We start from the raw sequence: 12,532 nt of genomic DNA on the forward strand, positions 1-12,532 counted from the left end.
CTAAGGCAGTGATTCTCAAGTGGGTGTAATTTTGCTCTATTGCTTTTCCCTGCAGAGGACATTTGGTAATGTCTGGAGACATTTTTGATGATCAAGATTCCAGCCAGGGTTGGGAGGTGCTACCAGCAGCTAGTAGGTAGAGGCCGGGATGCTAACATACATTCTACAATGCACAGGACAGTTTTCACTGCAAAGAATTATCAGGCCCAAGATTTCAATGGTGCTGAAGTTGAGAAACTTTGCTGTAAGGCTCACTCAAGGCCTGGGCTTACGAAAGAAGCTAGAGAGGTCCTTCCTTCCCAAGGCAATTCCTTTGTCCTTCAATTAGCAGGAAGCTGAAACCTCTCCTGTGATCCAGCACTCAAATTCATTTTCAAAACACAGAAGGCAACCTAGCAGATAGGTCACCATGGTAAGCAGAAGCAAGGCATGGCTGCAGCTGGACCTGGAACTGAGGCTTAGGGCCAGCACTGTGAAGTTCTGCTGTCATTGTTTAGCTCAAAAGCACCAGGCTAGAAGATCCGATAGAACACTACCCTCAAGTAATTTCTCCCTGTTCTTTACTAGGCATCCTGGCAGTGGAAAAGAATTCTCAGCTAATCAGAAAGTAATTGTTTTAGGTTATTCGGTTCTTTGGTCTTGTGATACAGCACACAAAGTTTTTGGGAGATTCATAGCTTAACAAAGGGATCCTAGACAAAATTCTAGGTCTTAACTCCAGCTCTGTAACTTTTGAGTCTTTTGAACTTAGCCATAAATGACTCATATATAAAATAGGGCCTACCTCACTGGGCTAAAGAAGAAACTTTATGCGACAACATTTTGAAAACTGAATTAATCACACACGTGTAAACAACACTGAAAAGGTAAATATTCAACATTCTTTCAACTGACATATAATGAGTACTTACCAGAGTTGAGACGTTCTGCTAAGCTAGGCCCTCTTTTAAAACTGTAATCTCAAACCTTATTGGGCCTCTTAATCACCTGTAGGGCTTATTTAAACACTGGGGCCCAACCCCCAGAGTTTCTGATTTAGTATAATACAGCTGAGTGGTGGGGCGGGGGAAGAATTTGCCTATCTAACAAGTTCCCAGGTGATGATGATACTGCTGGTCTGGGGGCTACATTGTAGGAATCAATTGGCTCTAAAGCCTTCTCTACCTTCCATTTCTTCCACTTCTACATGAGCATAGATAATCTTGTAGCTGAGTCAGCTTGGAAAATGTCTGCAGACTGAAGTAGACTGTTGCATGTCTGGCTGCTCATCTGAATCACCTGTAGAATTTGTTGTTTTTAATACAGATGCCTGGCTTTCCTACGAGTCCCGCTGGAGTTTCAGGAGACTGAAGCCCAGGCACATATTTTTGCAAAACTACACTGAAGTTTCTGATAATGACAGATATCAACAATTAAACGCTTCTTGCCAAACGCTGTGCTAAGTCTCCCGTAATCATTATTTCATTTAACCTTTCCAACAACCTCTTGAAAAGACTGATTACCTTTCCAACTTTACAGAGTGGGATAAGTGACTTTCTCAAGGTAACACAGCTAGTTATCGGTAGAACCTAGACTTGAAGCCAGGCAGTCTGACTCCAAGAAACGGGCTCTTTACCATAGTTTTCAGACCCACCTGATTTGTATTAAACTTTGTGAATCACTGGTCCAACAGTATGAGCAAGACCCATGGGGAGAAAAGAAAAAGGAAAAACAGAGACAACCTATGCTATGATAGGGTAAGTTTCTGAAATCAGGCATGGGTGCCACTCTAGCAAGAATAACTTTTGACTAGGTTAGTGCTCCCTTTACTTTACTGAAATATCATCACATGAATAAAACTGAGCACTGTCTGCACAGAATAAAACCCTGGTGATAAAGGCAGTGGGATTTATCTTTAGCAGCAGGCTGGATACTATCAGGGAACAGACAATTAAGTTTGATATGGGGAGTGTGGACTGTGGGCTGATGACATGCTCTCCAATTACAGCTGTATCTCATCAAAACCACAGACACATGTAAATGGAAATGCCAACACTTCAAGATTCTCTGAAAGCAGATGATTGTCATGCCAACAGCTAACATAATAGGCCTGTCTGCTGGAGCTTCTGGCACTGCCCTTTTGTTCCCTCTGGCTGTAAATGCAGGAACCCTAGAGCATCTCATAGAGAGTGTTCCCTGCCAAATATAAATGTTAGACCCACTCGCTGTTGCTTTGAGTGTTAAAGCTGAGAGAGCCCCTAAAGATCATTTAGTCTACCCATTCTTTTTTTATGAAAAGGACTTAAAGTCTACTATGTGTTAGGGGTAGAGTTCAAGGCAGAATCCAGGCCTCCTGGCTCCCCATCTAGTGCTGTTTATAGAGTCCCTTTAAAAATGAAGTTGGTTGGCTGGGCGTGGTGGCTCATACCTGTAATCCCAGCACGTTGGAAGGCTGAGGTCTTCCAAAGTGATCATGAGGTCAGAAGATTGAGATTATCCTGGCTAATACGGTGAAACCCCATCTCTACTAAAAATACAAAAATTAACCAGGCGTGGTAGCGTGCACCTGTAATCCCAGCTACTCAGGAGGCTGAGGCAGGAAAATTGTTTGAACCTGGGAAGTAGAGGTTGCAGTCAGCCAAGATCGCGCCTTTGCACTCTAGCCTGGCAACAGAGCAAAACTCTCTCAAAAACTAAAATAAAATAAAAAATAAAGTTGATTTCCCTCCCCTCACCCCCGCTGTCCCTTGATAACAGTTACTTCGTTGGGGACTGATGAGGCCAACCTGAACTATCAGACAAAAAATGTATCCAAAAATATTTTAGAAAAACTTGGAGTAAAGGGAGGCTTTCTTGGCTAGGAAATAAATATTCGTATCCACATTCATACCAGCTTTGTAGTAACAATATTTGCCCCCCCCTTTTTTTTTAATTGGAATATCACTCTGTTGCCCAGGCTGGAGTGCAGTGGCATGATCTTGGCTCACTGCAACCTCTGACTCCCAGGTTCAAGTGATTCTCCTGCCTCAACCTCCCAAGTAGCTGGGATAACAGGCACCCACACCACACTCGGTTAATTTTTGTTTATTATTATTTTTAGTAGAGACAGGGTTTCATCATTTTGGCCAGGCTGGTCTCAAACTCCTGACCTCAAGTGATCCACCTGCCTCAGTCTCCCAGAGTGCTAGGGTTACAGGTGTGAGCCACCACGCCTCGTCTAGTTGCCTCTTAAAAAAAAAAAAAAACCCCATAAGAGATGTTTGGAAATGTGATACTTTGAGTATACCTTGGCTATCTCCTTCATGATATTCACAGGCTAAACTAACTTAAAATGTTACCAACAGACAAAAACTGCCTAACTAGAATAACCTGACCACAAATTCTTAACTACTAAGGGTAAAACTTTCTGAGGCTGAACTCTAGGTTTACAATGAGAGACTGATCATCGCATATTATGTAATGGAGGATTGCTGGCTTAAGACCATATTGGCCTTGAGGGTGGAACAGTTGAGCTTTTATTGCCTGAACCCAACTGCAACTAACCTACAGGAATTAACAGAATAATTGGGTGATTTCAGGTAGAAGCATGGTTGTGCCACTGGGTTGAATGGGACGTAACACTGTGTGTTTCTTCTCTCTCTGCAGGGCATGTGCACATCACAGATTTCAACATTGCTGCCATGCTGCCCAGGGAGATGCAGATTAGCACCATGGCTGGCACCAAGCCTTACATGGGTATGGGTTTCATAAGTGGCTCTTGTTTTTTCTGTAAATACCATTTATTACAGGTGGAATCATCTGTGGATACTTGCAGCTGGAACTGATAATTTCCTCTCTGACTTTGCCTATGGAGCTTCTGATTTCATGGGTCTTCTCCACTAGCAAGCACCCAAGATGATTTTGATAAAGGAGGACCATTGATTACATTTTGAAAACTTATTTCATGACCATGTATACCCACTTCCTAACAAAAATATTAATTAATTCAATAAATACCTACGGTGTCTGTGTGCTTAGCACTGTTTCAGATGCTGGTGACTGTAGAAAGCAACACAGACAAGGTCTTCAGATCCTGGAGCTTACATTCTAGTGGAAGCAGATTTTTTTAAAAAAGAACCAAACAAAGAAGTAGGAAACAGTAATTGGTAGTGAGTGACAAAGTGTTATTTTAACCATTATTTACATAATACTACATTACATGAATAGAGCTATAAATTTTACAAAATACATTCCCAGCTATAATTTTAGGTTTAGTTGTAGCGCCATAACAATTCCATGAGTTCTCCCTTTTAAAGATTAAGAAATTATGGAGCTGGGCATGGTGGCATCCATCTGTGGTCCCAGCTGCTTTGGAAGTGAAGGCAGAAGGATTGTGTGAGTCCAGAGCTGGAGGCTGCAGTAAGCTATGATCATGCCACTGTACCCCAGCCTGGGTGACAGAGGGAGACTCTCTCTACAATTAAATAAATTATTTTTTAAAATAAAGATGAGGAAATTCTGCCTTAGAAAGTTTAAATGTGTCTGCATTATCTTGTTTGTAGTAGGTGAGGAACTTGTTTTTGCCTTGACTATTCAGCATGTACTAAGGGGTGACCAAAAAGATAGGGTCAGATGCAAAATTGTCAGTTGGTTTCATGTTTAGTTGTGGTAACAAATAAACTACAAACTCTAAGTTCACCTGTTGGGAGCAGACATCTCTAGATAGACAGCAGAACTAATTTTTAGCAGAATTAGTTTTACCTCCCATCCAGCTCCAAAAATGTAAAGAGAGAGCTAGTGCCCTTTAGGGGGCACACAGTATTCAGAAAGAGGGAGTTCTCCCTCCCTTCTCCCTGTGTTCCTAAGGCAAGTGAGTCAGATCTCAAGAGAACTGTCTGTAAATTCTTAGAGTGACTACAAGAAGAGGTGCCTGGAATTTCATTTTTGGTTAGATATCTGTGTGGTTACTGGACTTGCTGACTGGTCCTGGAGTTAACATAGCCTGGTTGGCCATGGAAGGTTGATGAGTTTGGGGGCTAGTCCTGCTGAGGATCATAGCAGCAGGAGACAGGTATGCAGTGAATGTGACTGTGTTGGGGAGAGGGAGGTGGATTAGCTACAGGCTGTGATCCAGTTTCACAAGGGCCCCTCCAATGCTCAAGAGTATAGCCTGAAAGGGAGGGAGGCTCCTGTCACTGTGACTTCCTGAAAGCACCACAGGTCCCAATAGAGCTCAACATACCAGAATCACTGAGGGTGGATTCTAGGGACAGGGTGGTTTAAAGCTCTTAGGGTAGTTCTACCATGTAGCTAGGATTCACAACTTCCGCCACAGACCCCTAAAGAGAGATTACTCTGCAGCAGGGGTAACACGTGTGTTAGGACCCATCTGCCTCTTCTACCCTTCTTCCATGTCCTAAAAGAAATAGTGCTTTCTAGGAAAGGGTAGAATGACCTGTGTGAAAGCCAGATAAGTCCTCCACCTCCATACTACAGTGGCTGCAGCCAGCCCAGCAGGGTGGGTGAAGCAGCTTTGAATCAGATATGAGAATAGTTCCTTTGTGAGTGCAGTGGCATGATCTCGGATCACTGCAACCTCCGCCTCTCGGGTTCAAGTGATTCTCCTGCCTCAGCCTCCAGAGTAGCTGGAATTACAGGCACCTGCCACGATGCCTAACTAATTTTTGTATTTTTAGTAAAGAAGGGGTTCACCAGGTTGACCAGGCTGTCTTGAACTCCTGACCTCAGGTGACACTTCTGTCTCAGCCTCGCAAAGTGGAGAATTATTTTAAAATTCACAGAACTGAATTGTAAAGCATCTAAAGTAAATGTAATAAGCAAATAGGACTAAAACTTAGTAGACAATAGACTGAGCTATCTTTAGGTGAGCTCCCTATCCAGCAAAAGCAGGAAGTTAGACACTGCACAGTGGCTGGCAGATGATAGAAGACTAAAAACTACTTGTGCTTTACCCTAATTAGTTAAGATGCTTAAAGCAGGTGATGTCGCTGTTTAAACTGTTGGGATTAAGTCAGGTGTGGAATGAATTGTATCAGCTAGATATGGTCACGGTAATTGAAAAGCAAAATATTTCAACGTGAAATCAAGGACAAGAGCAATGCCATTTTCTTTTAATATTTCATTCTCTTCCCCTATGTAACTAAGAGAGAGGAAAAGAGAACCCCCTACGTGCAGAGCCACCTCACTTTTCAACAGAAATCTTCTATGAGAAAAAAAAATGAGCCTTACTTTCTATGATATTTGAACAACTGCAAATTTCGTGACTTCCAATTATCAGTGGGGGGAATAAATCTCTTTTGTCACTTCTAAAATAATGGACACATATAATTCAGCCTATTTTCTGCCTAAAACCTATGGTACTCAAATGATAAAAAAGCATATCCAAGCCCGCTGCTCTGAAGAGTTTATTCCCCAGGTTTCCTGGGTTTCCATATTAAGGGCTATTTTCTTGGAGCCAAATCAGAAAATGTGCATCTGGATTTCCAGGGTTGGTTTCCATGGTGAGAGAAATACGGAGAAGCCACCATTCTTTCCTCTCCCCGGTGGTTTTAAGCATAATATCCGTATAATGTAATTTTTTCAAAGTTGGCATTTCTAGTCTTCTCACAAGATAGAGCTGAAAAATTGGAATCTAGGAAAGATTCTGTGCACCTTCCACTTTCACCCTTGTAATTAACAATGACTAATATTTCTTGAAATCTTTCCATGGACCAGACAAGGTGTTAAATGTTTTACATTCATTTACTCATTTATTTTCCCAGCAGCCTTATGAGGCAGACTATACTTATCACTATTTTATAATGAGAAAAATCAGAAGCTAAATGATTTGGTCTAGATCACATGGCTAATAATGGAAAAGTCTAGGTTTAAATCAAGCTCTGATTTCAGAAATCAAGCTTTTTCTTAAAAGAAAAATAAAGCAGTAAATAAAAATACATATTTGTAAATATTTTTATCTGTTTTTAAATGGTTCTAAGTCAATTTAGTTAGGCTAATATATTAGACATGTTTCTTGTCTTATTCCAAAATGATTATGTGATTGCCACAGTTCTCCTTTTGGAGAAGAGTCTTTCCAAGGGGTATTGTGGGTAGATCCCTGCTGTCTCTTTTTAAAATTTATGCTCCCAGTGATTTGGTAAAATCTACCAAACAGATATTCATCAGCACCCATTTTATAGTGATTCTATGGGATACTAATTCGCAATTCACCAGAAAGAACAAAAAAATTCTAAAAAGAAAGAAAACTATATAAAATATTGATTGAAGTTTGGAGAAATATACATCTACTAATACAAGACGTTGAGCATTTTTTAAAGCAGTTTCATAGCTCTGGAAATAAGAAGACAGTCTGTCACGCCTGTAATCCCAGCACTTTGGGAGGCTGAGGCGGGTAGATCACGAGGTCAAGAGATCGAGACCGTCCTGGTCAACATGGTGAAAATTACAAAATCTCTATTAAAAATACAAAAAAAAAAAATTAGCTGGGCATGGTGGCGCACGCCTGTAGTCCAAGCTACTCAGGAGGCTGAGGCAGGAGAATTGCTTGAACTCAGGAGGCAAGAGGTTGCAGTGAGCCGAGATCGTGCCATTGCACTCCAGCCTGGGTAATAAGAGCGAAGCTCCGTCTCAAAAAAAAAAAAAAAAAAAATCAGTCTGCCAGTTCTTTACCACCTTCCATCCAGCAAGGAAGTTTTGCTTTTTACAATTTGTTGTCTTCTACCTCCATGCTCCCTCTGGTCCCTCCACTATTCCTTCTCTCTTTTCTTTGTCTGCGTAAATATAATCCAGATTACTTAGAGTTAACCAATTAAAACATTCTCCTCCAAATTATATATATATATATGTATGATAAGTTCACTATGGACCAGTAAGCAAAAGGAAAGAAAATATCCTTTGTCAGTAGATATTTATGGTTTATTCCCAGAGCCCTTTTCCTAAGCACAAACACATACTGTTTACATTTTTAAATATTTGATCATGCTAAATATAACCTAAATTTTCATTTTATAATGTAATAATGATAGACATCATATAGTGAACATTTATTGTCCTAAGCACTTTGCTAAGTTTTTAACATTTATTATTAAACTGTCAACACCATAAAATGGATTTTACTATTGTGTTGATTTTATAAGTTAAAAAAAATTAGGCCCAGAGAGAAAGAAAGTGACGTGATCATAATCACACAGCAAGTGATTGGCAATGCATGAAATTAAACCCAAGTCTAGAAACATGCAATGCCTGTGACACGGACGCTGATGTGACGATGATGTGACAATGATGAAGGTAGAATGGCTGGCATTACTGAGCTCTTAGACATTACTGTTCTAACTACATGCATTATGTCATTTAAACTAAAAACAATTCTGTGAGACGAGTACTATCCTTACAGTTTTATTATAGTATATTAACGTATAATTATTGTAGTATTTTGTATATACAGTACTATTATTATAGTATATATTGTTCTCACTTCAGAAATTAGCAGACCAAGGGGTTAAGAAACTTGTTGAATGTGAAGCTGGAGACAGTCACAGGGGTCTGATGCTTCAGAGCCCTAACTCCTAACATGCTGCTATACTGTCTCCTTGTTCATGTCAATAAGCATGCCTCTGCTAAAATTGAAGCCCCCTTCTCTCTGACCCCAGAGCCTGGATCTTAACAACTGACACTCTGCTTCTTTTGCCACACTGGTAGATAGAACTATTGCTTTTAATGGTCATGAGCTATAGAATTGGAGAGTGGCACCACATTTATTTAATCAGTTTTTTAGCTGAACGTTAGGTTGTTTCTCATTTTGAAATACAGGTAGAGCATCCCAAATCCAAAAATCCCAAATCCAAAATGCTCCAAAATCCAAAACTTTTTGAACAACAACATGACGCTCAAAGGAAATGTTCATTGGGGTATTTTGGATTGGAGATTTGGGAGTTTGGGATGGTCAACCAGTATAGTGCAAACATTTTAAAATCTGAAAAAAAAAAAATTGAAATGTGAAACACTTCTGGTCCCAAGCATTTCAGATAGGGGATACTCATCCTGTATATTTAAATTTGTAGTAAAAATCCTGTTAGCAAAATTGTGTCCTGCAACTTAGTTACTTCTTTGCGATAACTTTTTATTCAAAAACAATAATGTATTCTATTATTGAAAATCACTGAAAGAAAATGTTGTGCTCTCACCATTAAAAAATGGTAATGTGGATAATGTGAGGTAAAGCACATGTTATTTATCACTATTCAGCCATTCTACAATGTATTCAAAACATAGTATTGTATACAAGATATGCAGTTTTTATTTCTTAATTACAATTAATTAATTTGATTAACTGAAAGAGCAAAAGAATTTCTGGTCAATGGCTTTACATGTTAATACATTTATCTTCTGAAAATTCAATCAATTTGTACTTGCTCTGGAAGTGTCTGAAAATATTCATTTCCCTGCATTCTCATCAGTGCTATACTGTCAATATCTTTAATTGTCCCAAAAAAGACAAGTAAAAATGATATGACACTGTGGTATTACCACAGTATTTCTTTGACTTCTTTTGCAAATTGCTTGTTCGAATTCTTTGCTCATTTTCTATTGAGGTTTAATGTTTTTATCCTATTTCAATAGTTCTTATTGGTTATGTAAATAATTCTTATCTTTTTTGTATATGGAATGTGAAATCCTAGTGTATCATATTTGTTGTACATTTTCTGTTACAAATATGATTTCCCACTTTTTAAGTTGCTGTTGTTTTATGGCCTATTTATGACATCAAAAGTTTGCTAAAAATATTATCAAGCTACTCATCTTTTTACTTTATGTTTTCTAACTTCGGTGCTGTTCTTAGCAAGACCTTCTTACCACTAGATTTTAGATGTGTTTGCTTAATATTTTTAATCTGATTATGGTTTCATTTTTTTACTTAATTCAGTTGTGTGTTATTTTAACTGAACATATGTGGCAAGGATCTGACTTTATTTTTGCATGATTATTAAATAATTGTTTTGAGACTATATATTAAATAAGTCCCTTTCCATGCTGATTTGAAATACGTTCATCATAAGTTAAATATATTTTTGTACTAACATCTATATTCTGTAGCTTTCAATCTTAATTACTGCAGCTTTATAGATTAATACATGGAATGCAGGACTCTATTCTTTTCCAAAAATATAACTTCCATAATTTTTTCTTATAGATGAAATTTAGAATCAATTTTGTAAGGCTCCGTGAATTAATTCTATTACATTAAATGTATAGATTACTGTTGGGTCCCTTTTTTTCATATCCTGACCAAAATCTAATATCCAGGTTTTAAAAAATCTGAAGAGCAAATGATGGAAGACCAAATATTTAATAAATGTATTAAATATGGTCAAGCGTATTAGTAAATAAGAGAATGCCAATTTAAACCACAGTGAAATATTATTACATACTCACCAGATTGTCAGTAAAGGGTCAGTTATTCCCAAGTGTGGATAAGGATGTTCAACAAAGGAACCCTGATATAATACTGGTCATAGTGTGAGTTTATATACCACTTTTGTAAATAGTTTGGTGTCTTCTAGTATACAGAAAAAATACCCATTCCTATCACCAACAGTTCCCCGTAGGAATACACCCTAAAGAGATATGCCCTTATAGGAGTTTTATATGTATAGGAATGTTCATGAGAGTGTTGTTCACAATAGTCCCAAACTGAAAATAACCCAAATGACTATCAAACAATGGAATAGGTAGGTAAATTACGGTATATTTATCTAGCACTAAAAGTGAGCAGACTTACCTATATGTAGAAACTTGGATAAATCATATACACATGTCATTGAATAAGAAAAGACACCAAAGAATACAAGGAATACAATTTGATTTCATGTTTTAATTTAATGAGATTTAATCAAATACAAGGAATAGATTTCTTTTTTGCTTTGTCAGTGTTTCCTTTATTATAAAGCACTGAAATAAATAAATAGGTAGGTGGCCAATTTATCTACAGTTTCTGGGAGGTATATAAAATAGGCAAAGCTAAACTATTGTCTAAACATATGTACACAGAGATCAATCTATATAGAAAAGCAAGAAAATGGACCAGGTGTGGTGGCTCATGCCTGTGATCACTTTGGGAGGCCAAGATGGATTGATCAAGAGGCCAAGAGATTGACACCATCCTGGCCAACATGCTGAAACCTCATCTCTAGTAAAAATACAAAAATTAGCTGGCATGGTGGTGCATACCTGTAGTCCCAGTTACTCAGGAGGCTGGGGCAGGAGAACCACTTGAACCCGGTAGGCGTAGATTGCAGTGAGCTGAGATCACGCCACTGCACTCTTGGTAATGGATTGAGATTCCATCTCCAAAAACAAAGGGAGAAAGAAAAGAAAAGCAAGAAAATTATTAACATAAAACTTAGCACAGTGACTTCTACGGTAATGAACAGAATAGGACACAGTGATCGGGACAAGATTCTATTTCTTGACCTGTGTCATGGTTATATAGACATTTGCTTGTAACTGTTAAATTCTTCAGCATTTTATTTCCTTTTCTGAATGTATGTATAGAAATACTTAAGGAAGAGCACCAAACAAAATACTCAGTGGCTCTTTTGAAGAACACTTAGCTGTTCTCCAACTCTCTTAGTACTTACTCTCTTAGGTGCAGGGAATCTTCCTGAAGGGTTGGTGGAAGCCCTTCAATATCTTCCTGCTCTGCTTTCTCAACTATTTGAGGGGCCAAAGAATTAGGCATCTGTTATGTTTTTGTATGTTGTCCTAAAATTTCTTCTTAATGTTTCACCTAAATGCTTCAGTGCCTAGCATACCATGAATATTTGCTGAATGAATAAATGTGTATCAAAATGTCATCATGCCTGAAAATAGACCAGGTAGAAGAAGAGAAAAAAGAATACTCAATAAAGCTGGAAGAAAAAGAATACTCATGTAAACCCCAAGGATAATCCAATATGATAGATACATAACTTTTATAGGGTAATCTTTATTCTGTTAGAAATTTTCTTAGCACAGTGGCTCTGATTTTCCCTCAAAGCTTTTTGTAGCTTTTCTAAGCGACATGTCTGTCACCAGTCACCTGGGGACTATCTGATATGACTTGTTGTGAGATACTGAGAAGGGAAAGCAGAAATATAGTCCATCCTGTCTGTGGGAGTAGTGTGGGGTTGGGGCCATTATCTCTCAAATTGCATTGGGAGCTGTGACTTGCAGAAAGGGTGCAGTGATGCATGAATGGTGAATGCGCTAGGGAAACAGCCCTACCTATTCCTGCTACATCAAGCTCTTACAGTCAGGGCCAGTCCTGAGCATTGGGATGTAAACACTCTCCCTCACTAATTGGATGTTGTCCACAGGATTTTACTTAAAAAGAACTTGAGTGCACTGCGTAAGGCAAACCTGTGTGTGCAGGACCCATGTCATACCAGTTTCCTTTGCCCAGAGCCAGCACTTTATACAGGAGGCTTGGGATCAATCATACATATCTTTCAATTAGGTCAATTATTATGAAAGTTTGCCTTTCTAGAAGCATACCCAATGTTTTTGAGCACTTTAT

The 12,532-nt window shown here is 38.6% G+C and overlaps 1 protein-coding gene across 1 annotated transcript in view; it reads left to right on the top strand.

Moving 5' to 3' along the window:
* Positions 1-12,532, top strand: part of STK32A (serine/threonine kinase 32A) — a 143,730-nt gene that overhangs the window by 104,611 nt on the left and 26,587 nt on the right. Inside the window, exon 7 of the mRNA XM_017513249.2 lies at positions 3,625-3,714. Within this exon, the coding sequence (XP_017368738.1) occupies positions 3,625-3,714 (90 nt within the window). The remainder of the gene's footprint in view (positions 1-3,624; positions 3,715-12,532) is intronic.

This window comes from Cebus imitator, unplaced genomic scaffold (genome assembly GCF_001604975.1).
Source record: "Cebus imitator isolate Cc_AM_T3 unplaced genomic scaffold, Cebus_imitator-1.0 Scaffold489, whole genome shotgun sequence".
In the NCBI taxonomy this organism is placed as follows: Eukaryota; Metazoa; Chordata; class Mammalia; order Primates; family Cebidae; genus Cebus; species Cebus imitator.